Below are 25,205 nucleotides of genomic sequence, written 5' to 3' on the forward strand. Positions count from 1 at the left end.
ACACCACCCCAATCAATACCAAATCACATGTGTATGGGTTGGGAGAGGGAGGACATGTATTAGGGCATCCAGAAGGCCTTTTTCTCTCTAGAGGGTGGATTGGTGTCTGTGCTGTATGATGTCAATGAGCACAAAAAAGTCTCTCAGCATCAAAACCTAGAATCCAACAATTATTAAGGACTAGGAGGGAATCTATTCTAATCTCCCATACTATAAAGGGACCCTTTCCAAGTTGTCCCAGTTGAGCCTTATTTGAAAGCTTCCAGTGGTACAGAATTCACTATCTGCTGCTCCAAGGAAATTTAACAACCACCATTCCATTTTTAGACAGCTTTAGTTGTTAGAAAATCCTTCTTTGTCTTAAGCTGAAAATGGTTGCATCTTTAATCCATCAGCCATGGTTCCGTTGAATGGAACTACACAGATTGTGCCTACATTCCCACTCAGGCTTTGATATATTCCCCTCTCAGTTTTCTCTTTTTCAGGAAAACATCCTCACTTCTTTTCATCAATTCTCATCATACAGTAGGAACACTGTGAACAGACTGGGTAATTGAGCGCTGACTGCTGATGTCTAGGAGTGAAGCCAGCCATGCAGAAGGCAGCAGTGCTGTCACCTTTCACACCCTGCTACTGGACTTGATGCTTGAAGCCATTCCTGAGCCAACTCATAGTCAGGAATGAGGATTTTAGACCCAATTCCACTAGGACATGACCTTAGACAAGTCATTTATTCTATCTGGAAATCCACTTTCTCAACAGTGAAAATGAAGGGGCTGGATTACTCTACTTTCTGTAATTCATTCTATGGTTTCAGGGTGGTCACTGTGGATATTTATCTTGTGAAAGAGAGCACATTAGCCCATTGTCACTGCCACAGAACTAGGTTTCAGTCCCTCTACTAGCTTCAACTGAGCAAAGGGACACCAGGCTCCAGGAGTGGCGGGAAGGAAGAGAGAGTCAGATGCTGCAAGAGAGGGGATAAAGAACATAGAGCGTTGCCCATGGAGAGAAAAATCTAGAGATCCAGGGGGCGTTTCTATCCAGGCAGAAGGAACCATAATGACTCGGGAGAGGTGCTGAAGAATAAATTCCAAGAGGACAAATTAAATGGACTTCCCAATTTTGCTTAGAGTTAGTCTTTCCCAATTAGATATAGGCTCCTACAGTACAATGAAGCAGGAGTTCTACTTTTGAAAGACTGTTGATATAGTAAGCTCAGTTACCCAGAAACCAACTGATCTAGTTTGTGAGTTATGTAAGTACCTTGGTTTTGCTCCTGGCACTAGAAATTTAGCCAAATTCCTACTTACAAACAGCACCATCAGACACAGGGACAGGAGTGAAATTAAAAGTGAAAAAAACTAGAGCTTACAGCTTCTGATAATGGAGAATAAGCTCCTACTGGATCAACCCTCCTGCAAATAACAACTATAAACTATGAACAAAATGCAAAGAAACAACTGCCTGAAAGCACTAGAAGCAGCCAAAAGTAGGTCCACACTGGAGGGAAATGAAACCTGAACAGGGAAGAAGGAAAAAGCACTGGTGAGTTTTCCTTTGCTTAGAAGTTTCATCTGAGGGCAGACCCCACTTGAAGCCAAGTAAGACAACTAAAACTCAGATGGAAAACCTGCAGCCTTAATGTACTGAAGAACCAGCAGAGTTTGGGATGCCCACAGCAGCTGCAAAATGAAAGAGCGAATCCTAGAAAGGAGAGAGCCGTAGGAGGGGGATTCTAAATTCTGTGTATGAAGTCTGTTCAAGATCCTGGCAAATCCCTGAACTATGCATAGATTAGGCATACTCTGAGCAGCCCAGTGAGGGCTAAACCAACTGAACTAAGAATTCTGTTACTGCCCACTTAGGAGAAACAGAGTTTTGAGTTTGAATCCAGCCACGTTTGCTGACTATGAAACAAACAGACAAACAAATGAAAATAATCTTCAGAAAAACATAACAGAACTCAGCAAAGTAAGTAGAAGGATGGAAACACTACAGAGCACAAATCAATGAAATAGAAAACAGACAAACAATAGAAAAAATTAAGAAGTCCAAAAGTTGGTTGGTTAAAAGATCAACTAACTTGACAGACACCTAGCTGAATTGCTTAAGAAACAAATAAGAGTACACAAATGACCAATGTCAAAATTGAAGGAGGGAATACACTACAAATCCTACAGACATTCAAGGATGATAAGGGAATGTTATGGAGAACTTTATGCTAATAAACTTGACAAGTATTTAAGTGAACTTAACAAATTCCTTGAAAAAAAAATGCACTTCACAAATACTGATGCAAGATATATAGAATAACCCTATGTCTTAAAAAAATAGAAATAATGATTAAAACTCTTCCAACAAAGAATACACCAAGCTTAGGTGGCCTCACTAGTGTCTTTTATCAAATATTTAAGGGAAAATAGCACAATCTTACCCAAACTCTTTCAGAAAGAGGAAGAAATTATTCTCAAGTCATTTTATAAGGCTAATATAACCCTGATGCCAAAACCTGAAAAAAACATTATTTAAAAAAAAATTGCAGACCAATATCTCTGTTGAATTTAGATTTTTAAAATTCTTAACAACTAATACAAAATAAAATCCAGGCCGGACATGGTGGCTCATGACTGTAATCCCAGCACTTTGGGAGGCCGAGGTGGGCAGATCATTTGAGATCAGGAGTTTGAGACTAGTATGAACAACATGGTGAAACCCCATATCTACTAAAATTACAAAAAATTTACCTGGGCACAGTGGTGTACACCTGTGGTCCCAGCTACTTGGGAGGCTGAGGCATAAGAATCACTTGAACCCAGGAGGCGGAGGTTGCAGTGAGCCAAGATGGTGCCACTGCACTCTGTCCTGGGCAACAGAGGGAGACTCTGTCTCAAAAAAAAGAAAAAAAAGAAAATTCAGCAACACAGAAAAAGGATAATATATCATGAATAAATAAGGTTTATCTTACAAATTCAAGGTTGATTTAACATTCAAAACTCAATAAATGTAAATCACCATATTAACACAATAAAAAAAGAAACCCCATATAATCATTTATGTCAACAGAGAAGGCATTTATCAAAATCCAACACCCATTGTTGATTTAAAACTCCCAGCAAACTAAGATTAGAATAAAACTTTATCAACTCAATAAAGAGCATCTTTGAAAAACCGACAGCTAACATCCTTGATGGTAAAACATTAAATACTTTCCCCTAGAAATGGGAACAAGGCAAAGATATTTACTCTCGTTATTTCTTTTCAACGTTGTACCAAGGCCCTAGCCAGTGCAATAAGGGAGAAAAAAAGGAAGAAAAGAAAAGGTGAGAAAGAAAGATGTGAAACTGTCTCTATTCACAGATGACATGATTACTAACACAGAAAATTATAAGGAATTTATAAAACAACCACCACTAAATTAATAAGTTAATTTAGTAGGGTTGCAGAAAAAATGTCAGTATATAATGATCAATTGCATTTTTATATACTAGCTGCAAACAATTCAAAATGGAATTAAAACAATTTTATTGCCAATAGCATTGAAAACATAAAATTGTTAGTAATAAATGTAGCAAAAGATGTAGACGGCCTGTACACTGAAAATTGCAACACATTCCTGAAAGAATTCAAGAATACTTAAATAAATGTTTATGGATCAGAAGATTCAATATTGTCATGCTGTCAACAAACTCCAAATTGATCTATAGAGTCAGTGCAGTCTCAATCATAATCTTATCATGTAGAAAAAGATGAGCTGTTTCAAAAATATAACTGGAAAGGCAAGTATAGTAGGATATACAGAGCCATCCTGAAAAAGAAAAACAAGATTGGAGGATTTACTCCACTTGCTTAAGGCTGTACTATAAAGCTACAGTAACCATGACAGGGTGATATTGGTACCAACTGATACTGGTACTAATCGATACTGGTACAGAAATAGACTCACACTTATATGTCAAGTGATTTTTCTAAATTTTTATTTGGAAATAATGATAGATTCATGGGTAATTGCAAAGATAGTACAGAAAGGGTCCCACGTACACTTCTCCCAGCTTCTCCCAATGGTTGCATCTTATATAATTACAGTGCAATATCAAAACCAGAAAATTGACAGTGGCATAATGGGTGTGTATAGTTCTGTGGCATTTTATCACATGTGTAGATTCATACATCCACTGCAATCAAGATACAGATCTGTTTCATCATCACAAAGATCTCTCTGATTCAACTCCTTTATAGTCACATCTAACCTCCCTCTTCCCACTCCCAAGCCCTAGAAACCACTAACCTCTATCTCAGCCAATTGATTTTTGACAAAAATACCAATGCAATCCTATGAAGGAATGGAGTCTTATTTTTTTAATGTGCTGAAACCCATCAAACCTACACCCTTATCTCATACCATATCTAAAAACTTAATTCAATGTAGATCATAGACCTAAGCATAAAACTAAATCTGTGAAGCTTCTAGAACAAAACACAGAATAAAATTTTTGTGATCTTGGAATAAGAAAAGCTTTTTTAGAAAACAGAAAAAATTTAAAATTGATAAATTAGGCTTTATCAAAATTTAAAACTCCTCCTCATCAGAGGATATCATTAAGAAAATAAATAGCCAAGCCACATACAAGTTACAGACTGAGAGAAAATATTTGCAAAATTTGTATCAGACAAAGGACTGAGATCTGTTATTTTATATATTTTTTATATAAAAAATATATATATATTAAACCCTTACAACTCAATAATAAAAAAATTAAAACAAATTTTTGAAGGGCAGAAAATGTGAGCAAACACTTAAAGTATGCAAATGAACAAGTACATAAAAGAGTGCTCAGAGTAATTGTTGGGGAAATGAAAATGAAAATTAACCACAGACTTGCTAGAATGGTTAAAATTTAAAAGACTGACAACAACAAGTTTTGGTAAGAATATGGAGCAACCAGGATTCTTGTATATATTATATATTATATATTGTTGGGGAAAGTTCTAGTAGTTTCATCTAAAACTAACACACTAGGCTAGTATCCTTAAAAAAAATTGAACTCTAGCTAATTAATTGCATGCTGAAGTATCTGGAAGTGAGGTGCGCTGAAGTCTGCAACTTACTTTTAAAAGTACACACAAAAAATAAGAGATTGATGAGTAGTTAGAGAGATAAATAGGTGTCATAGAACAATATAGAAAAAATATTAATTTTAGAATCTAGATGGTGAGTCCAAGGTGTTTATAATCCTTTCAACTTTACTACATGTTTTAAGTTTTTCTTAATAATTTCTTTATAGTTTATGATTAAATTATGAAGCTGAAATGAATAAATTTCTCCACTTGTTAACAGCTCTAGTGAAAAAGATACAATCAGAAGAGAGATGGAAACAAAAAGATACAATGACATTTGGGATGCTCTATGCATTTTTAAGCTCTCATTTTCTCCTCTGCCCAATAGTTCAGATAGATATTTGTCTCAAATTCTGATATTCATGTGTAGAACATTCATTTAAAAATTCAAAGCATTAAACAATATATAAATATCACTCTCACCAAAAAATTCCAATTTCTATAAAAATTTTATATTTCTTAATGCAATTAAAAACATAATATTTAAAATGAAATAAATATATGCTTTGGGAGGCCAAGATGGGTGGATCACCTGAGACCAGGAGTTCGAGATCAGCCTGGCCAACATGGCGAAACCCCATCTCTACTCAAAATACAAAACCTACCAGGACATAATGGTGCACACCTGAAATCCCAGATACTTGTGAGGCTGAAGCACGAGAATCGCTTGAACCTGTGAGGCGAAGGAGCCAAGATCGCGCCACTGCATTGTAGCTTGGGTGACAGAGCAAGGCACTGTCATAAAATAAAATAAAACAAAATAAAATAAAATAAAATAAAAGTGACAGTCTAACCAAAAGATTTCTGGAGGGAAAACTTATGTCTTGTTATCCTTATAGGCACTTACAAGACTAGTGCTCCCAAGCATTCAAGCGTCAAGTAGCATGTTTTGTGTGGACTTTCAGATCCAGCACCGTGCTAAATCCAGAATGTTCCACTGGTCATGGATGTGGGGTCCTGGAGGCTTCTGTGTTTCTCTTCCCCCTCCTCTTGTTCATGTCTGTGGCCAGTCCATGTTTTTATTTGAATCACTATCAGCAGGTGTTATATCCACATGTGTGCCCTGAAGATGTTGGAGAAATAAAATGTATTCCCTAAAAAATACCATGTAAATCACTAGAAAACCTCAACAAGAAATTTCTACCCCAAAACTATAATGTGGCTCTTTGAAGAAATAACAAGTTTAAAAGAAAGAAGAACGTAAACAGACTTTGAGTGTTCGCTGCAGTGGAATTCAGAGTCTCCCTGTTTTTGTTTTTGTTTTAATTTTTCCCTTTTAAGAAATTCTAGTCAGGACATAGTGGCTCAGGTCTGCAATCCCAGAACTTTGGGAGGCTGGGGCAGGGGGATCCCTTGAGCTCAGGAGTTTGAGTCCAGCCTAGTCAATATAGCAAGACTTTGTTTCTACTTGAAAATGAAAAAAGTTAGTTGGGCGTGATGGTGCGTGCTGTAATCTCAGCTACTCAGGAAGCTAAGATGGGAGGATTGCTTGATCCCAAAAGAGAAGCTGCAGTGAGCTATAAACTATGATTGCACCATGGCACTCTAGCCTGGGTGACAAAATAGATCCTGTCTCAAAAAAAAAAAAAAGAAAGAAAAGTAAAGAAAGAAAAAGAAAGAAAGAGAAAGAGAAAGAAAGAAGAAAAAGATACCATTTTATTAATTTTTTTAATTGTAGCAAAATATACACAACATAAAATGTACCATCTTAAAAATGTTTAAGTGTACATTTCATTGGCATTAAGTATTCACATTGCTGTGCAGCCATCACCATCATCCATTTCCAGAACTTTACCTTCACAAACTGAAACTCCATACCCATTAAACAATAACTCCCCACTACCCTCTCAACCTGGACCCTGGCAACCATCTTTCTACTTTCTGTCTCTATGAATTTGATTACTCTAGGTACCTCACATGAGTGGAATCATATAGTATTTGTTTTTTTTGTAACTGACTTATTTCACTTACCACAATGGCTTCAGGATTTATCCCTGTTGTAGCGTGTGTTGGAATTTCCTTCCTCTTTAAGCATGAAATCCTAGATACTTGTGAGGCTGAAGCATGAGAATCGCTTGAACCTGTGAGGCGAAGAAGCCAAGATCGTGCCACTGCATTGTAGCTTGGGTGACAGAGCAAGGCACTGTCATAAAATAAAATAAAATAAAATAAAAGTGACAGTCTAACCAAAAGATTTCTGGAGGGAAAACTTATGTCTTGTTATCCTTATAGGCGCTTACAAGACTGTATGGTTTGCTTATCCATGTATCCACTGATGGACTGTTGGGTTGCTTTTGCCTACGAAGAGTAAAGCTGTTGTGAACATCGGTATACAAATATCTGTCCAAGTCCCTGCTTTCAATTATTTTGGGTACACACTCAGAAGTGAAATTCCCGGACCATAATATCCTTTGCTTGTCTACATTAGAAAGAGCAGTTTTGAGAGCTGCAAAAATTATGCTTGGAGAATGTAATAAGTTTTGAAATCATACAAATTAAATTCAGATTGAGAAACCTTGTGGCTTTTTTGCCTTTTAAAATATATTTTTTTGTTGTGGAAAAATTTCAAACCTAACCAAAAGTAGAAATATTAGTATAAAAAATTTACTTGTGCTGAAGTTTATCTCCTTTACCCAACTCCAAAATGTGGCTAGCCCTTGAAAACAATATATTTTTACAACTCTGTTTATATGCTAAAAACATCATTCTTAGATGGCATCAAATTTCTGGAGTTAAAGAAAGATAGTATAAATGTACAAAATGATGTTTACTTATTTTCTTAACTCATTTCAGAAACCCTTAAAGATTTCCAAGTTGTGTTTTTTTAAAGATCATTCATTTAACTAACAATGCACATGCCCTGCAGTAAGCACGGCAAACTCCCAACACTTGAATGAAGACACTTCTGGGGAGCATCTTGTAAATCCTACTGAAAGCATCTGGTGGCTAAAAGGGGCTAATTCAATTCATCAGAACATACCGGATCAGCATTTTTAGGGCTGAAGGGGTCAAAGGAGAAAGCACAATAAAAATCAACAAACAAATGTTCATAAAATCACAGTGAACTGTAAAAGTAAACTGAAGTAAACAGCAGAGTTGCTGGAGCTGCCTTGGGGGAAAAAATGACATTCCCTAGAGTGGTGTGGGCTCTGAGCAAGATGGCTATGGCGTTGCATGGGAACCCCTGTCTCCTCATTTAATGAACGCTCACATCAAAGGCGGTGGAGGAAACCCTAGCCAGCGCTGATGCTAACAAGACTGGAGTGGACTGAAATGCCTTTTGAAAGTGATCAAATGATTTCTGTGGACTATTTGGGAAGGAAAGCTAAGCAGTTTGACATTTTCCAAACACATGGGAAATAATTAATATTTTAGAAAAACTCCAGATGACTGAGTATAAGAATGTGAAAAAATGTATGCTTGTGCCAATTAATAGCTGTGTGAAATCAGACAAGTTGCTTAACTGCTTCCTTATGTGAAAAATAGAGTTCCTTGTAGTTATTCATTGACTCAACCACGACTATGTGCAACATATGTTATGGGTGCTGGAGATTGAACAGGTAAGGTCCCTATTCTCACGTGGCTAAGATTCTAATGAGGGGAGACGGATAGTAAAATAAAGAAGATAGGTTTGGAGAGTGGTAGGTGCTATAAAAAAATGGAATTATAAGAAGATCATGTGAATATCTGATGGAGGGCATTTCAGGCAGAGAGAATAGTAAGGGCAAAGGTCTTGAGGCAGAAAGGAGCTTGGAGGATTTCAAGAAGAGGAAAGAGGTCAAGAGGGGGTGCAGCTCAGTGAGCAAGTTGGTAAGGATAGGAAAGGGGTTGGAAGTGTTAAATGAGGAGCTGTGAGAAGTGGAAAAATAGTAAGTCTTCTAGAGCAGTGCAAGGAGTTTGGATTTTATCCTGTTACAGTAAGCCTTTGGATAAATTTTATGCAGGGAGTGGCATGATATGATTTATGTTTTTCAACAGTTATCTGGCTGCTGCGTGGCAAGTGGAGAGAAGGGAGCTAAGAGTAGCAGAAAGGAGACCAGTTAAAAGGCTAATTCAATCCTCTGTCCAAGCAAGGTAAGACGGTGGTCTGCACGGTGGTGCAGAAGCAAAGCCAAAGGAACTCATGCATACATTGAATATGGAGACTTCAGGGAAGAAGGATTATAATAATATTGACCTCTGAAATGAAATGAGATGGCACACGTCAAGTTAACACATGGTCTCCAGCTCAGTAATGTTACTGAGATGAACATGGCATTGACAATGACTAAGGCCAGGAACAGGAGAAAGGGAGAGAAGGAAGAGGAGATTGTGGCTTGCCCTTTCCTGTAGGACCATGAACTATCTGACTTGCCTTTAGGGTAGCAAAAGCTTGACAAAGTCTACAAAATAGGCAAGCTTTATACTAAATTTCAGAATGTAGAATATTGGAATGTTCTTTTGCCTTATGATTTTTCTGTACCTGTTGAGATGATGATGTGATTTTTGTCCTTCATTCTCTCAATGTGGCATATCATACTAGGGATTTGATTTATTGTTGAACCAACCTTGCATCCCAGGGTAAACCCCACTTGATCATGGTGAATGATCTTTTTAATGTGCTGTTAAACTTGATTTACTTGATTTTCATCTATGTTCATCGGGGATATTGACCTGTCATTATCTTTTTTTATACTGTCCTTATTTGACTTTGGTATGAGAGTAATGCTAGCCTTTTAAAATGAATTTGGAAGAGTTTCTTTATCTTCATTTTTTTTTTTTTTGAAGAATTTCAGAAGGGTGGCATTAAAGCTCCCATGATGCTATCTGGTTCTGGACTTTGTTGATGATGTTGTTGCTGGGAGGTTTTAAGTTACTGATTTCATCTCCTTGTTGATCTATCCAGATTTTTTATTACTTCATGATTCAGTCTGGGTAAATTGTGTGTTTCTAGGAGTTTGTTTCTTCTAGGTTATCTTAGAATAATAAAAATTCATGGCAGTCTCTGATGATCTTTTTATTTCCTTGGTATCAGTTGTAATGTCTCCCCTTTTATTTATAATTGGATCTTCTTTCTTTTTTTTCCTTGGTTAGTCTAGTTAAAAATTTGTCAATTTTGTTTTTAAAAAACAACCTTTAGTTTTGTTAATCTTTTCTATTTTATTTCTAGTGTCTATTTCATTTATTTCTGCTCTAATCTTTATTATGAAAACTCTAAGCAAATTAGACATAGAAAGAATGTACCTCAACATAATAAAGGTCACATATGACAAGCCCACAGGTAATATAATTCTCAACAGTGTTCCCCTCTGATCCAGAGCAAGACAAGGGTGCACACGTCCACCACGTCTATTCAATGTAGTATTGGAAGTCCTTGCCAGAGCAATTAGGCAAAAAACAAAGAAATGAGCCGGGCATGGTGGCTCACGGCTGTAATCCCAGCCCTTTGGGAGGCCGAGGGAGGCAGATCACCCTGAGGTCGGGAGTTGGAGACCAGCCTGACTAACATGGAAAAACACATCTCTACTAAAGACACCAAAAATTAGCCAGGCATGGTGGCGGGCGCCTGTAATCTCAGCTACTCAGGAGACTGAGGCAGGAGAACTGCTTGAATCCGGAAGGTGGAGGTTGTGGTGAGCCGAGATCGCACCATTGCACTCCAGCCTGGGCAACAAAACTGGACAGAGCAAAACTCTGTCTCAAAACAAAAACAAAAAACAAACAAACAAAAAACAACTGAATAATGACATCTAAATTGGGCAGGAAGAAGTTAAATTGTCTCTGTTTGCAGATAACATAATCTTATGAGTAGAAAACCCTAAAGACTACCAAAAAATGGTCAGAACTAATAAACAAATTCAGTAAGGTTTCAAGATACAAAATAACATACAAAAAGCAGTTGTATTTCTATACTGTAACAAAAAAACTAATCAAAAAAGGAATTAAGAAAAAATCTCATTTACAATGGCATCAAAAAGAATAAAATACTCAGGAATAAATTTAACCAAGGAGGTGAAAGATCTGTATGCTGAAAACTATAAGCCATTAATGAAAAAAAAAATAAACAAAACACAAATACGTAGGTATCCTGTGTTCATGAATTGGAAGAATTAATATTATTAACATATTTCTCTTAAGAAGATGTGCAAATGGACAATAAGCAAATGCAAAAAGGCACAATATAACTAATCATTAGGGAAATGCAAACCAAAACCAATGAGATACCAGTTTACACCTATTAGGATGGTTATTGTTATTTTTAAAATAGCAGAAAATAACAAGCAATGACAAGAATTGGCAAGGATTCACAATCTACTGTGTGTGTGGCTGGTGGAAATGTAAAACGGTGCAGCAGCTGTGGAAAACGGTGTGGCAGTTCTGCGCATTGAAACATAGGATTACCATATGATCCAGCAATTCCAATGCTGGGTATTTACCCAAAAGAATTAAAAGCAGGTCAGTTGTGGTGGTTCACGCCTGTAATCCCAGCACTTTGGGAGGCCAAGGCAGGCGGATCACTTGAGCCCAGCCGGGCGACAGTGTGAAACCCTGTCTCTACTAAACATACAAAAATTAGCTGGGCATGGTGGCGCACGCCTGTAATCCCAGCTACTCTGGAGGCTGAGGCAAGATAATCATTTGAACCTAGCAGGCAGAGGTTGCAGTGAGCCAAGATCACGCCACTATACTCCAGCCTGGGCAACAGAGACTCCATCCCCAAAAAGAAAAAAAATTGAAAGCAGGCACTCAAACAATTATTTGCACACTAATGTTCATAGCAGCATTATTCACAACAGCTAAGAGGTGAAAGCAACCCAAGTGTCTATCAACAGACTTAATGGATAAGAAAAAGGTAGTATATACATACACGGGCATATTATTCGGCCTTAAAAAGAAAGAAAATTCTGGCACATGCTACAATATGGATAAACCTGAAGGCATTATGCTAAATGAAAGAAACCAGCCACAAAAAAGCAAATACTCTATGATTCCACTCACATGAGATACTTAGAGTAATCAAATTCCTAGACACGGAAAGTAGAAAGATGGTTGCTGGGGGCTGGGGACTGGGAGTGGTGAGGAGTTTTGATTAATGGATACAAAATTGTAGTTCAGGAAGGTTAAAACGTTCTGGAGATGGATGGAGGTGACGACTGCACAACAATAGGAAGGTATTTAATGCCACAGAACCATATACTCAAAAATGATTGAAATGGCACATTTTTAGTTATGTGTATTTAACCACATATTTTTAAAAAATGAAGTAGGAGACACAGTCCTGGCCTTTGAATTGTTCCTGTTTATGAGTAGCTTATGCTTTGTCAGGAATTAGGTGCATTCTGGGTTTTTTTAAATTAAAACATAAAATGTTTTAATGTCTCCAAATTAAAACATAAAATGGAATATGTTAAAATCCTGTTTTAAGAAGCAGGCAGCTTCCATTTGGGGGAATAAAGAATGTGTATGTTGACTTTGAATTAGAAGAGAAGGAGAGTAACCCAACACATATTTGTGGATCTGAACCAGAGATGTGCTATAATTATTTATCTGAATAGAAAGGAGGCTGGGTGTGGTGGCTCACACCTGTAATCCCAGCACTTTGGGAGGGCCAAGACAGGCGGATCACCTGAGGTCAGGAGTTGGAAACCAGCCTGGCCAAAAAGGTGAAACACTGTCTCTACTAAAAATACAAAAAAATTAGCCAGACGTGGTGGCACATGTCTCTAGTCCCAGCTACTCGGAAGACTGAGGCAGGAGGATCACTTGAGCCCTATGGAGATGAATGGTGGTTTGCATCAGATTGGAGATGGAGAAAAGTCATCATAATCTGTTTATATGTTGAAGCTACAGCCAACAGGATTGCCTGACAAAGTGGGTGATAGAAAGAGAAATGTATGGCTTAGGGCCTGAGACACATGAGTGAAACAGCCATTTATAGATATGAGGAAGACGGTGGTAGAACAGGTGCAGGAGGGAAGTCCTATTCAGAAACTCTGTTTTGAACATGTACTCAATAACATGTAAATGGAGATGCCTAATAGGCAGTCGATCAACCACAGGAGTCACAAAAGAGTTCTGGAGTGGAGTCACAAAAGAGTTCTGGAGTAGAGTCAAGGAGAGCATCAAGGAAGTGAGTCTGGATAGGGAGCAGGACCCAGGGCTGGGCCGGGCGTTCCGGCTTTGAGAGGTCAAGGACAAGAGGAGGAATCCAGGAAGGATACTGTTGAGGAGCAGCCAGTGAGCTAGAAAGAAAACCGGAGGTTGTAGAGAACTGGAAGCCAAATGATTTTCAGTAGAACACTGCCTTGCTGTGAAGAAGACTAGAGCTGGTCAAACCCCAGGTGGGGGTTGGGTCAAGGCTGCTGCAAAATGGGCATCCTTGGATTTGCCTTCTTAACACTCTAAGAGGATTGATAGGCTTCAAGACCATCATCCCCTCAAGATAAATGTCTTTAGTGCTTCCCCCTAGACACTCTGAATTCAATTAGTTTAATTAGAAAACAAGTAAAGAGGAATTATCTTAATATAGCTTTGCTCCTAACAACTCAAAAAAAGTCCATTTATTTGGCAGAAATCCAAGTTCCCTCTTTTGTTTATATATTCTGAGATAATGATGTAAATTTTCATTTTTGAGTAAAAAGTTAGACATCTCTCACTGCATCAATCATGGTTTTGTTTTAGTTTTAATAATAAATAATAATGATAAACACTTCCTGATTTCCTCATTTTTAATGAGGTAGGAGCAGTAATGTGCTAGTAATGTTTAAACATCATTTAGTTTTTAAGTTGAGAGGGGGACTGTCTGATTTTTAGTGTTTGCCAATTGCTGTGGTGAAATTACTACCACTATGGCTGATTTCAAGCTACTAAGGTGAATCACTGAACTCGGAACTGGGAAGATGCTAACCATAAGTTCTTACAAGCCAGAAGGGGCTGATTCCAGCACACCAATGGGTAGCAGTATTAGCTGTTTGCCAAAAATCCCTGTAAATCTATTGCCAAGGGAATTTTTCCTCCTACAGTGAGGCTACTTGAACTTACATCAGTTGTAAAAGCAAGCTCAGAACCAAGATAATTGGGTTGGTAAATGATGGGGGAGTTGTGTGAAGAGTAACTTCATTGTGTTTGTACAACAAATATATTCCTCCACAATTCATGCAGTGACTTTCTCTAACTATAAGCCTGGGGCATCTGAGTGTAACAGCCTGAGAGCTCAGTATGGTGGTGCTAATGCCAGAGTGCCCAGTGGACAGCCTGGGAGTCTGGGACCTGGCTCCAGTCCAAGCCCTAGTACAAACATTCTGTCTCACCTTGGGCTAACTGCTTAATTTCTCTGGGCCCACACATTTTCACATCTAAAATGTTAAAATGGGGACTAGAAATAAGAGAACAGAACAGATAATAATCAAAATTCCTTTTCTAAATCTTCAATATATGATCCCCTGAAATAACAGGAAACTAAGTGGGAGGGCAGTTTTAAGTGATGTTGTTTCCAAAAACATCATAATCGGGGAACAATGGAAATTCCCAAGGAGGAGACTTCTTGCTAATTGCTGGATGGTCTGCAGAGAGCTGTGGTCCCTATTCTTAGGTGAAAGGAAAGCTTTCATACAGAGTATTACTGCTCAGAAACAACAGCTCCCAACTGCCCTTCATTTCATCTTGTGATGAGATGAAATGTTTGCTTCCATATGCCCATCTGAGAGGGCTCTCAATTCAACCCAAAATGTCTACATGAGGCCCATCTCTTTGTTGGTTTATGGTATTTCAGCCATGATTACTATTCACTATACAATCCTTATATCAACATTTGCTTCAATCTAGTCTGAAAATGCTAGAGAATATCCAGATTGACATAGTAAGAGGTAAACTACTATACAGGAAACGTCTTTATCATCTGTGTCAAGGTCATATACTGAAAGTGGCCAAGGATATTCATTGTTAGTTGCCCACATGTAAAAATGGGGTTCTGGTAGGCACCTCTAAGAACATTTTTCTGATATACCTTCTGGGTTGCTTCAAGTAGCTAATATTCCATAAATGAGGGAGATCTGGTAGTGAGAGATGAACAAGCATAGTGTATTTTATCTCTGGATGCAATGTCAGTGTCAAAAAGAGTTTAGCTATTGATATTTTTGCGACCATTGCCAGCAACTCGCCCATGATATGCAATGTATAATACAATATAGGGGAGAATTCACAGCATCAAAGGCCAGTGCTGAAAAAATATATTTTAGATGCTTAAAAATATATACTTTACAAACCACTGAGAGTGATTTGAAACTCAGAACAGGGAAAATTCCCTAAACTTCATGAGACAGCCTTGGAAAGTTGAATGGTATACTTATTATTATTTTTTTTTTTTTAGCAAATCTGTAACCATCTTACATAACTTAATAAATTATAGGCTATCCATCATACCTTTCTCATCCCCACATCACTCTGAACTATATTATTCCTGTTACCCTTGACTCCCAAATTTTCTTGCTTTAATTTATCTGCTGGTTCTCTTATGGCCACTGGAGAATTAATGGTGCACATTAATACGCATACCTTGTTGGGGGTAGCACACGTGGTGGGGAGATGGATGCATTCCTGAGTAAAACACATAGGTTCAGATCTTGGCTCTACTTGAAACCAGCTGTGTGACCTTGGACATGTTACATAACCTCTCTGTATTTCAGTTTCCTTATCTGTAAAGTAGGGATAATAATAGTGTCTACCGGCCAGGTGCAGTGGCTCAAGCCTGTAATCCCAGCATTTTTGGAGGCTAAGGCAGGAACATTGCTTGAGCCCAGGAGCTAAAGACCAGCCTAGGCAACATGGCAAAAACCCATTTCTAAAAAAAAAAAAAAAAACAAAAATTAGCTGGATGTGATGGCATGCACCTGTAGTCCCAGCTTTGCAGGAAGCTGAGGTGGGAGGATGCTTGAGCTCAAGAAGTTGAGGCTACAGTGAGCTGTTATCATGCTACTGCACTCCAGCCTGGGCAACAGAGCCAGACTCTGTCTCTAATAATAACAATAATAATAGCAGTGTCTTGAGGCCACAGTGAGCTGTGATCATGCCACTGCACTCCAGCCTGGGCAACAGAGCCAGACTCTGTGTCTAATAATAATAATAATAATAATAATAACAACAACAACAGCATCTACATCATAGGATTATTGTAAGAACTAAATTGGGTAATTCATGTGAAATAATGCTCAAAAGTGTATGGCATATACCTGCTGACATATACTTAGTATTCAATAAATAGTAGCTCTTGTATGTATTCTTAACTCTTGACAATTGAATTTGTTGAACTTCAGTGTGTGTGTATGGTATGTGTGCATGTTTTAGTGATTATATGAGTTGTGTTTTGCTCTGGCTAAAACTAAAAGTAAGTTGCCTTTCTTGCACATATATGAGCTAGTGGGAGGAGGAGGTCCTCGAGTGTGGCATGACACAAGGGGAGTTATTCCAGGATTAAAATACATCTGCTATGGGGACAATCTACATGCAGACAATCAAGTTGGTTTGATACGCTTTATGAATTGATATCTCATAGGCCTTTCCACAAACACTTTCACCCTAATGTAAAACATCACTGAGAGGTGAAACGACTAGAGGCTGTGGCCAAATGTCCTTAATTCACTGGTCTCCCTCTCCTTCTCCGTCCAGTGCACGGGGATATGCATGTGTCCTCTGTGTTGTAGGTGAGACTGTTCATCCAGAATACTTCCAGAAATTGGACCTTCTCCATACATCCACGATCAAGGAGCCGCTTTATACCACAACTTCCTCACTTTTGGAAATGTGTGTCTCCCAACCATCCCAAGTTTAATGGGGTTTTAGCTGTGTTTAAGGTTGGCTGCAGGTGGGCGATGGAAGGAGGGGGTTTCTTTGATCCATCTAATGAATTAATGAATTAACCAGAGGTGGGGTTCAGAAGCCAGGCTTCTTACTGTTGCTGAAGCAGGGCTGATTATGAGCTAGCCTAACTGCTAGAAAAATGCAGCTTCATGCTAGAAGAATTAGGGACATGGCCCAGTCCATTCATCTTCCCTAATCGAGTTCTTGGGAAATACACACGTAGATTAGCCCCTAACAATGACCCCCGGCTGATTGCTTGGAGTACCCTCCGCCGTGCCCACAATGGTACTGACTAGCTCTTTATGTCCTGCACAAAGGAAGCCCCAACTCCCCCTTGTCCTCCTCTGCCCTGTCTCCCCCACCCCCATCACCACCACCCCTGCCCTCGCCAGTGGCTGTTGAAGTCTTTTCTGCTTTTCTCCCCAGACTCTGAAATAAACAGTAAATAAAAGCTAACCTCACCTGGACTTATTAGGAGGAGCTGGGCAGTTCCAGAGGAATTAACTTTGGAAAACAAGGCCATAAACCCCTTAGCAGCGTGTGGGCAGGAGCTTAAGAAAACGCTGCCAATCTTTGTTTAGCGGTGATTATCAAGATCAATTTAATATTGGGAAGTTTGCATAAAAAGCATTCTCGGTCAGAGGGGAAACAACAAATACCAATTAATTATCCCCATGGCTGCCCTCTGCTCACCAGCACCTCAGCACATCAGCCACCTGGTCTGTGTAACTGGCAGTCAGACCTTATCGGGTGCCACCAGGCCATTTATGGGGTCTAGAAAGGTGGAGGAGGGGCAGAGGAGGAGGCAAAGCCTGGTCTGTCAGGGGACTCTCCAGAGGGTTTGTTAATTTGCCCTGGATGCCAGTGCCCAAAGCCCACTCTCTATAGGGTCTGACTTTATTTCTTCTGGGAGCTAAACGGCTTCTACCTCCGCCTCTTAGATGCAGAATTCAGTCTCAGAGAAGGATTAAAGACAGACTGCAGGCTAAGATGGGCTTTGATTGTTTTCAAAAAGATCACAATCTACAACAATAATTACAAATGAGCTGCAGGCAGAAAACACTGGACAAGGAGTCAGTGGCCTGAGTTCTAGTCCTTACCCCTCCACTTAATAGCTGTATCACTTTGAGCCTCAGTTTCCTCTTCTGTAAAATGGGGACCAATATATCTGTCCTGCTCACCTCACAAGGTTGTGAAGATCAGATGATATGAAGAATGTGAGAAGATTCTGAAAACTACAAAGCAACATGTTGAGAGAATTGCTTGAGCCCAGGAGCTCCAGGCTGCAGTGAGCCACCAACACGCCACTGCACTCCAGCCTGGGCGACAGAGAGGGACCCTGTGTCTAAAATAAACAAACAAACAAATAATAAATAAATAAATAAAAGTGATATGTGAACACTGTAAAGTGCTATTAACTTTCATCAATTTAGCTTTTTTCTTAAAATAAAAACTAATTTCTGACTTGAATTAGTTCAGTTTCTGTCTCCTGCAGTCACATGCTTGCCCTTATTTTGGTTTGCCTTTATATAGTTTTATGAAAAACAGGTACGCCCATCACGGGGAATTAACCACTGAATGATCCTTGAGGAACTGGCTTGTCCTCCGCAAATATCCTAACACCAATTTAAAGGTGGAGGATCTGAGGGTATGTGTTTTCCCTCTTCCTTTGTCTTGTCTTCCAGACTGGATGTTCAACTCCACCAGGCCAACGGCCCTGGCCTTTCCCAATTTGTTTGATGCCCACGACCTGGCCCTCGACGGTTGCCTTGCGCTCTAGAGGGACGCAGCAAACGCTTGTCTGAACGTAAGCGGGATGAAGAACACGCCCCTTTATCCCGCTGTGGAGATCAGATCGCCTACTGAAAAGGAGATTTTAGGGATGTTGTCCTCCAGGTTCTTGAGCTTTCATAGGAAAGCATTTTAATTCACGGTTCAGGCCACCAGCTCAGGGAAGGCCAAGCGCCCTTCTCGGGTCTCGCCTCAGACTTGAGGGGTGCGATGTTCACAGCGCCATTGTCCATCCGCAATGCGGCAGGTGAAATACACTCACCCTATCAAATCATCTTTCCGAGTGGCCGATCAGTCGCTGTGGGCCACGGAAGCCTCGAGGGGGTCCAAAGGAGAAAGAACTGCAAGCCTGCAAGCCTATTACTCCTGAACCCTCGGAGAGGCGCGGGGCCTTCTCCCGGGGAGAAGGTCCTTCCCCAGTCAGTTCGGGGCCATATCCTTGGTCCGGAGAAGTGTTGGAGGGAGGTGGGAGTGCGACACCGCTGTAACTTCAGTAAAGGATCCCGCCCTCCCCGCAGGACAGTGGGTGAGAGCGAGGAATTCCTGGTGGGTCTCCTGCGGGACCTAAGCCCGGCTGCACATCCGACTCCGGGCTCCCAGTCTCCTGCTGGGCAATCGGGCGCTAGAGATCACCGGACTTGCGGACAGAAATGGCCCTGGGGTTGGCGCTGGGGGCAGGGAGGAGGGCTGCCGGCGCTCAAGTCCGAGGGGACTGGGAGGAGTTAAAACAAATGTAGACGGACAAACTAAACGCGAGGTCTGGGACTTCGTGCAACCGAGCCAAGGAAGGAGTGGGTCCAGAAAAGGGAGACAGCGAGGGGAAATTCAAACTGGGACTGGTGCGGGGCTGGGAAGCCTTCGGCTGGGCCTCCGCGCTTCCAGGGGACGCAGGCCAGGGTGGCGGCCCCGCCGAGGTGAGCCAGAGGGGGCGAGACGGGCGAGTCTGAAGTTGGGAAGGGGTGCGTCCAAGGTGCCAGGTGACCCCTAGGGGTTAGTCTGAAGTGAGAGGGCAAGCCCAAGGTACAGGGAGACAAGGGGAGAGATGAGCCCAAGGGCGTCGGCCCCACTGAGGCAGGACTAGGGGTGCGCCGCGATCAGGTTCCCCGGCGTATCAAGCATCGCGCCGCCGATCCCCGGAGTGTGTTTGTAAAGCTTAAAACGGATCAAGAGGTGGGAGGGGAATGTTCCTAGTGCTAGGGGTGGCCAAGAGAGGACCCTGTGGCTGGTCCGGGCAAGGACACGCCCCTCTGTGGAGGGAGGGGCCTAGAGAAGGGGCTGGGTCCCGGGCGATAGCTGCGGAGCCGAGGGCCAGTTGGCTCCCCGCCTTTAGCTCCAAGAGCTCCAGCTACCCGGAGCCCGAACTTCCGACTTCTGGGACTAAGGCGGCAGCGGGCTGAGCGCTCGGCCACCCCCAGCGTGCGCAGCCCGGGTGGGCTTCGCCCGCAGAGCTTAACTTAGGGTCCGGACCCTTCGGGTTGCACCGCCACACTGGGAAAGAGCCGGCTTCGAGCCTCTCCTCTCTGTCTCCAAAGCGCCCTCCCGCCTCCCGGCGCCCCCCATGCACCTGCCGGGCTGCGCGCCAGCCATGGCGGACGGGAGCTTCTCGCTTGCGGGCCACCTGCTCCGCAGCCCGGGAGGGAGCACCTCGCGATTGCACAGCATCGAGGCCATCCTGGGGTTTACCAAGGACGACGGGATCCTCGGCACCTTCCCCGCGGAGCGGGGTGCCCGGGGCGCGAAGGAGCGGGATAGGAGGCTGGGCGCGCGGCCCGCCTGCCCCAAGGCGCCCGAGGGAGGCACCGAACCCTCCCCGCCGCCAGCCCCGGCCCCGGCCCCAGAGTACGAAGGTGAGTGCTCACCCCTGGCTGTGCGAGGCCCTTCGGGCGCCCGAGCTTAGGAGTTTGCCAGACGAGAGTGTCCCTTCCTTAACTTTTATTAAGGCACCTGGGCGCGGGGTTGGGGACTCTGTTTATGGCGGGAGCTTCCAATTTGCATTCAGAGAAAGCTTAGGACCGCAATGCCGCCCTCACCCCGGACCTCCCCGGGCCATCTCGGAGCCCGTAGGCAGGCTGGCCAGCGCCCACGGCGAGGAGGGGTCGCCCCAAGGGTGTTCTGGGGAGTGTATCTGACCCTCCTGGGCCTCGTCGCCCCAGGCCCTCGCCCCTACTGCCCCAAGGAGCCCGGAGAGGCACGGCCGAGCCCAGGACTGCCCGTCGGGCCAGCCACCGGCGAAGCGAAACTGTCAGAGGAGGAACAGCCCAAGAAAAAGCACCGGCGGAATCGCACGACTTTCACCACATACCAGCTGCATGAGCTGGAGCGCGCGTTCGAGAAGTCCCACTACCCGGACGTGTACAGCCGCGAGGAGCTGGCCGGCAAGGTCAACCTACCCGAGGTCCGGGTCCAGGTAAAAAGCCCAGGTTGAGAAACTGGGATCCGGGAGGGCCCGAGGCCCAAACTGCAGCCAATGCTTCTCGGAATTCACGGGCGTTCACGTAGTTATTACTGTCCTTCCTCGACTTGGCACGCCCAGAGTCCCAAGGGAGAGGCACAGCTCTTCGATGTTCCCTGTGCACCACCCTTCAAGTAGTATGTTCCTGTTTGTAGTAAGAGCTCCCCTTTGGGGGTTTCCCTCTTTTAAGCTAAAAAGAGAAGAAGGGAATGACTTGCAAGATGAAGAAGCCGACAACTCATTAGACATAGCCAGGAAGGGGTTGGGGATTGCTGTGTGGAAAGGGAATGCAGGTAGGGATCGAACGTGACAAGATTGGGGCCGCAAATGCTACCCTCGTCACTAACTGCGTATACTGAGTTGAAAACGAAAACCCTGTTTCCTTGCAAAGGGCCTGGCACCTCGCAGTTGAAACTTTGGTCGGATTTGTTTAAGAAACTGACTTTTCCTTTTCTGGTGCACATCCAACCAAACTTCTCGCTGCAAAGGCCTTTTCTTTTTATTGTAAAGAGGTTTTCGCTTTAATTAAAGCTGAATTATCTTTAATCCCTGATCATTAAAATATTTGAAAGCCTTAAATATTTGCTAGTCATCTGTGAAAAATCTGGGAGGATTTCCAAATTGGGAGAGTTTACAGAGGGCTGAAAGACAGACATTGGGAACAAATTTCACTGCATCTGAAAGGCAGTGGAACTAAGATGGGATTTTTGTGTGTGTCTAATAAGTTAGATTTCCAGGAAATGAGAATACTCAAGTGTTCGGAGCTTTTATCCATGTCTTAAAAGTAAAAGAGGACAAGCTGCTGCTTTTTTTTTTTTTTTTTCCCCTGCTTAGTTTAAGAGTTGAAAGTAATGAGTAAAAGTCATGGCTTAAAAAATATAATTCCCTAATGTGAGTTGGGATTAACCAGCAAGGACAGTTCAATGTCTCCTAATTTGGGGCAGTAAAGCTGCAATGATTTCACTGAAGGGATGGAAATTTTAGCACCTGCTTTCAAGAAAGGAAAGATGGGAGAGGGAACGAATACAAGAGAAAGAAGACAGGCAAAGCCTCCCAGGACCCTACAGAATTCAAGCAAAGCAGACTCAGCTCCCGGGGACCTGAGCCCACCTGCATCCTCCCTCATTCCTTGTTCAGGGGTTTTGGCTTCTTCTCTAAGTTGTGAGATTCTTGAGAACAGTGTCTGTGACTTCTTTGTGACCACAGGGCCAGCACAGCACCCAGCATATGGCCATTCTTAACACATGACTATGATGTAATCAGATGGTAGAGATACTAGGCAGGATCTCCCGCACTGAGGGCAGCAGTAGAGCATTGCCATAACCGACCTCAATCCTTCTGTCTATAACCCGGGACACTGGATCTGAAGGCTACAGCTGACAGGGAAGCTGAGGAGGTGGTGGGACAGGATCCCTCACCAAAATCAGTGTTTCTTTTCACTACTGTTGGCAAATATCTAATATTTAAGGAAGACTTGAGGCCTTAGATATGCAGCTGAATCTTTTCTGGGATGGTACAGTGTACTTACACTTTTGTTGTTTCTCTTTTTCTCCCTAATTACAACCTCTCACACACTTGCCCTGCGGTGCTTACGTGCTGAATTGCTGTTCTTTCAGCTGTCCTAGGGAGTCCTCCGCCTTTATTGACTGAAAACTACTTTCTCCCTTCTGAGGTTGTGACAATCTCCCCATTTCCCTTCATAAATATAGCACGAAAGCCACCAGTTTGGCTGAAGTTCTTTTGTGTTCTCTACTAAACGGATTCTCTGTCTTGCCTGTGAAGGTGGAACTGGTAGTAAAAATGTAATTACACATTTTCCAGCGCTTTTATCAAATCAGTAATGAAGTTTCATTGGAAGAAACCCGACGTTACTCTTGGCAAGAACTTTGTATATGCAAAGAAGAAGAAGCAAAAAACCTTGTCATTGAGCTAAGGTCTTAGGGTAATGTCAAAATTAGCTTTGTAATGTAAAAGTAGATATAATAGACTGGAATGATTATACCCCTTGAAAGTAATAAGAAACAGCAGAAATAGTAAGCAGATATTAATTAAATAAAAATGAAAATATTAAAGCAGCAATTCAAATATGCTTGGGGCAAAATAAACCCCACTTGCTCCTATCTAGTTATCATAACCAGTAATCCGTGAAAATACGTGAATTTTAATCCCCATTCTCGCCAGTTACTCTGCTTAACAATATTTATTTATACCTGTATTTAGAGACAAAGGGTAGGTAAAGCAGAGAAAGTCTGAGACCAAACTACAGCAACTTAGAGCTGTACCATACAGGGAAGAAGCAAGTCTAAACTGTTAGGGGGGGCTGCCAACCAGCAGGTCACAGAAAATTGGTGAGATCTCATTTCAAAGTTCTACGATCCGATTGCAGTTAAATTCACTTTTTTTCTGAGCTCCTGCTCTGTACTAGGATTTGGAAACAGATAACCACAGTTATGGATGAGATAAGCAGAGAAAAGGGTGGGACGCCGCGGAGGACTAGGATGGGACAAAAAAAAAAAAAAAAGAAAAAGAAAGAAAGAAAAGAAAAGAAAAAGAAAAAAAAAGGTGGAAAAGAAAAGAGAATGCTAGGTGGGAGGAGTCGGAGTGGGTGGAAGGAAGAAGATCCGGGCCCCCGCTCGGCAGGTGCCTAACAGTTGCGCCCCTAGTTTTATTTGAGGAGGAGGGAGTGGAACCTGCCGGGCTGAACGGGCTCAGGGTTGGGGACGCGGCCTCAGCCTCCGATGCCTCCCGACAGCCCCTGTGCTCTCTTCTGCAGGTGTGGTTCCAGAACCGACGGGCTAAGTGGCGGCGGCAGGAGAAGCTGGAAGTGTCCTCCATGAAGCTGCAGGATTCGCCCCTCCTCTCCTTCAGCCGCTCTCCGCCCTCGGCGACACTGTCGCCCCTCGGGGCGGGCCCGGGCAGCGGTGGCGGGCCGGCTGGGGGCGCGCTGCCGCTGGAGTCCTGGCTTGGGCCGCCGCTGCCGGGCGGGGGCGCCACGGCGCTGCAGAGCCTGCCGGGCTTTGGGCCGCCGGCGCAGAGCCTGCCCGCCAGTTACACGCCGCCGCCGCCGCCGCCGCCGCCCTTCCTGAACTCCCCACCGCTGGGCCCCGGCCTGCAGCCTCTTGCGCCGCCGCCGCCCTCCTACCCGTGCGGGCCCGGCTTCGGGGATAAGTTCCCGCTGGACGAGGCGGACCCGCGCAACAGCAGCATCGCGGCGCTGCGTCTGAAAGCCAAGGAGCACATCCAGGCCATCGGGAAGCCGTGGCAGGCCCTCTAGGGGTACTGGGGACCGTCTTGGGAGCCGACCCCGGGCCGAGCGCACCGTATCCACATCCTCTCTACCAGGGACTCCCCCCCACTCGGCCCCTCTTTTCCTATCGCCTGCAAGCCACCCGCCAGGCATACCATGTGCCTGCTCCCGACGCACGGGAAGAAGGGCGACTTTCAGGCCTGAGGAGAGGCTCTCTGGCCGCCTCAACACATTTCGCGGACCTCAGCCCTGCAGCTGGAGGCCAGCAAGCTGCCGGGCCCCGCTGGCCACGCCGCTCCCATCCCCGCAGGCGCTGGAGCCTCCAGGCCCAAACAGGCTGAAGCTTCTGAACTTGGCCATTCCCAGGAGACTTGGAGATCCCCAGATAATCGTAACAGGGAAGCAGGGGCGGCGGAAAAATAGAGGTTGAGGAACTTTTGTATAAGTAGTTTCAAAGTATTTGAGAGGAGAATTAAAGGCATGCTTGTTTTGTTTCGACTCTGTTTAAGCACGCTTAGGACTTGGGGAGAGGAGTGAATATGGGGGTTCGGGAGGAGGGCGCGCTGATGGACAGGGTGCGTTAGGGAAAGAGGAGGACTGAGAAGAAGCTCAGGGTTCTCCCGTGAAAATTCTAGGGACACTTCGCTGCACCAGAGAATCGTCCCCATTCGGAAAGCTTCGGCGGCCTAGACCCGAGGCGCCCTTCCCTGGAGCGGATGTGCGCGCGTGGGGTCCGGAGTGGCAGGGGCTAAGGTTCAGCCA

The 25,205-nt window shown here is 43.1% G+C and overlaps 1 protein-coding gene and 1 long non-coding RNA gene across 2 annotated transcripts; both read left to right on the forward strand.

Moving 5' to 3' along the window:
- Nucleotides 1–8,148: 8,148 nt before the first annotated feature.
- LOC135968314 (uncharacterized) lies at nt 8,149–18,417 on the forward strand. Its single transcript, XR_010582984.1, has 2 exons — nt 8,149–9,192; nt 18,143–18,417. It is a non-coding gene; the product is annotated as an uncharacterized lncRNA (long non-coding RNA).
- Nucleotides 18,418–20,054: 1,637 nt separating this feature from the next.
- On the forward strand, nt 20,055–24,941 carry RAX (retina and anterior neural fold homeobox). Its single transcript, XM_005586557.4, has 3 exons — nt 20,055–20,591; nt 20,898–21,151; nt 23,970–24,941. Exons 1-3 carry the CDS (start codon nt 20,303–20,305, stop codon nt 24,468–24,470), a joined length of 1,044 nt encoding a protein of 347 aa, XP_005586614.2. The 5' UTR covers nt 20,055–20,302; the 3' UTR covers nt 24,471–24,941.
- The last annotated feature ends 264 nt before the right edge of the window (nt 24,942–25,205 follow it).

This window comes from Macaca fascicularis, chromosome 18 (assembly GCF_037993035.2).
Source record: "Macaca fascicularis isolate 582-1 chromosome 18, T2T-MFA8v1.1".
Classification (NCBI taxonomy): Eukaryota; Metazoa; Chordata; class Mammalia; order Primates; family Cercopithecidae; genus Macaca; species Macaca fascicularis.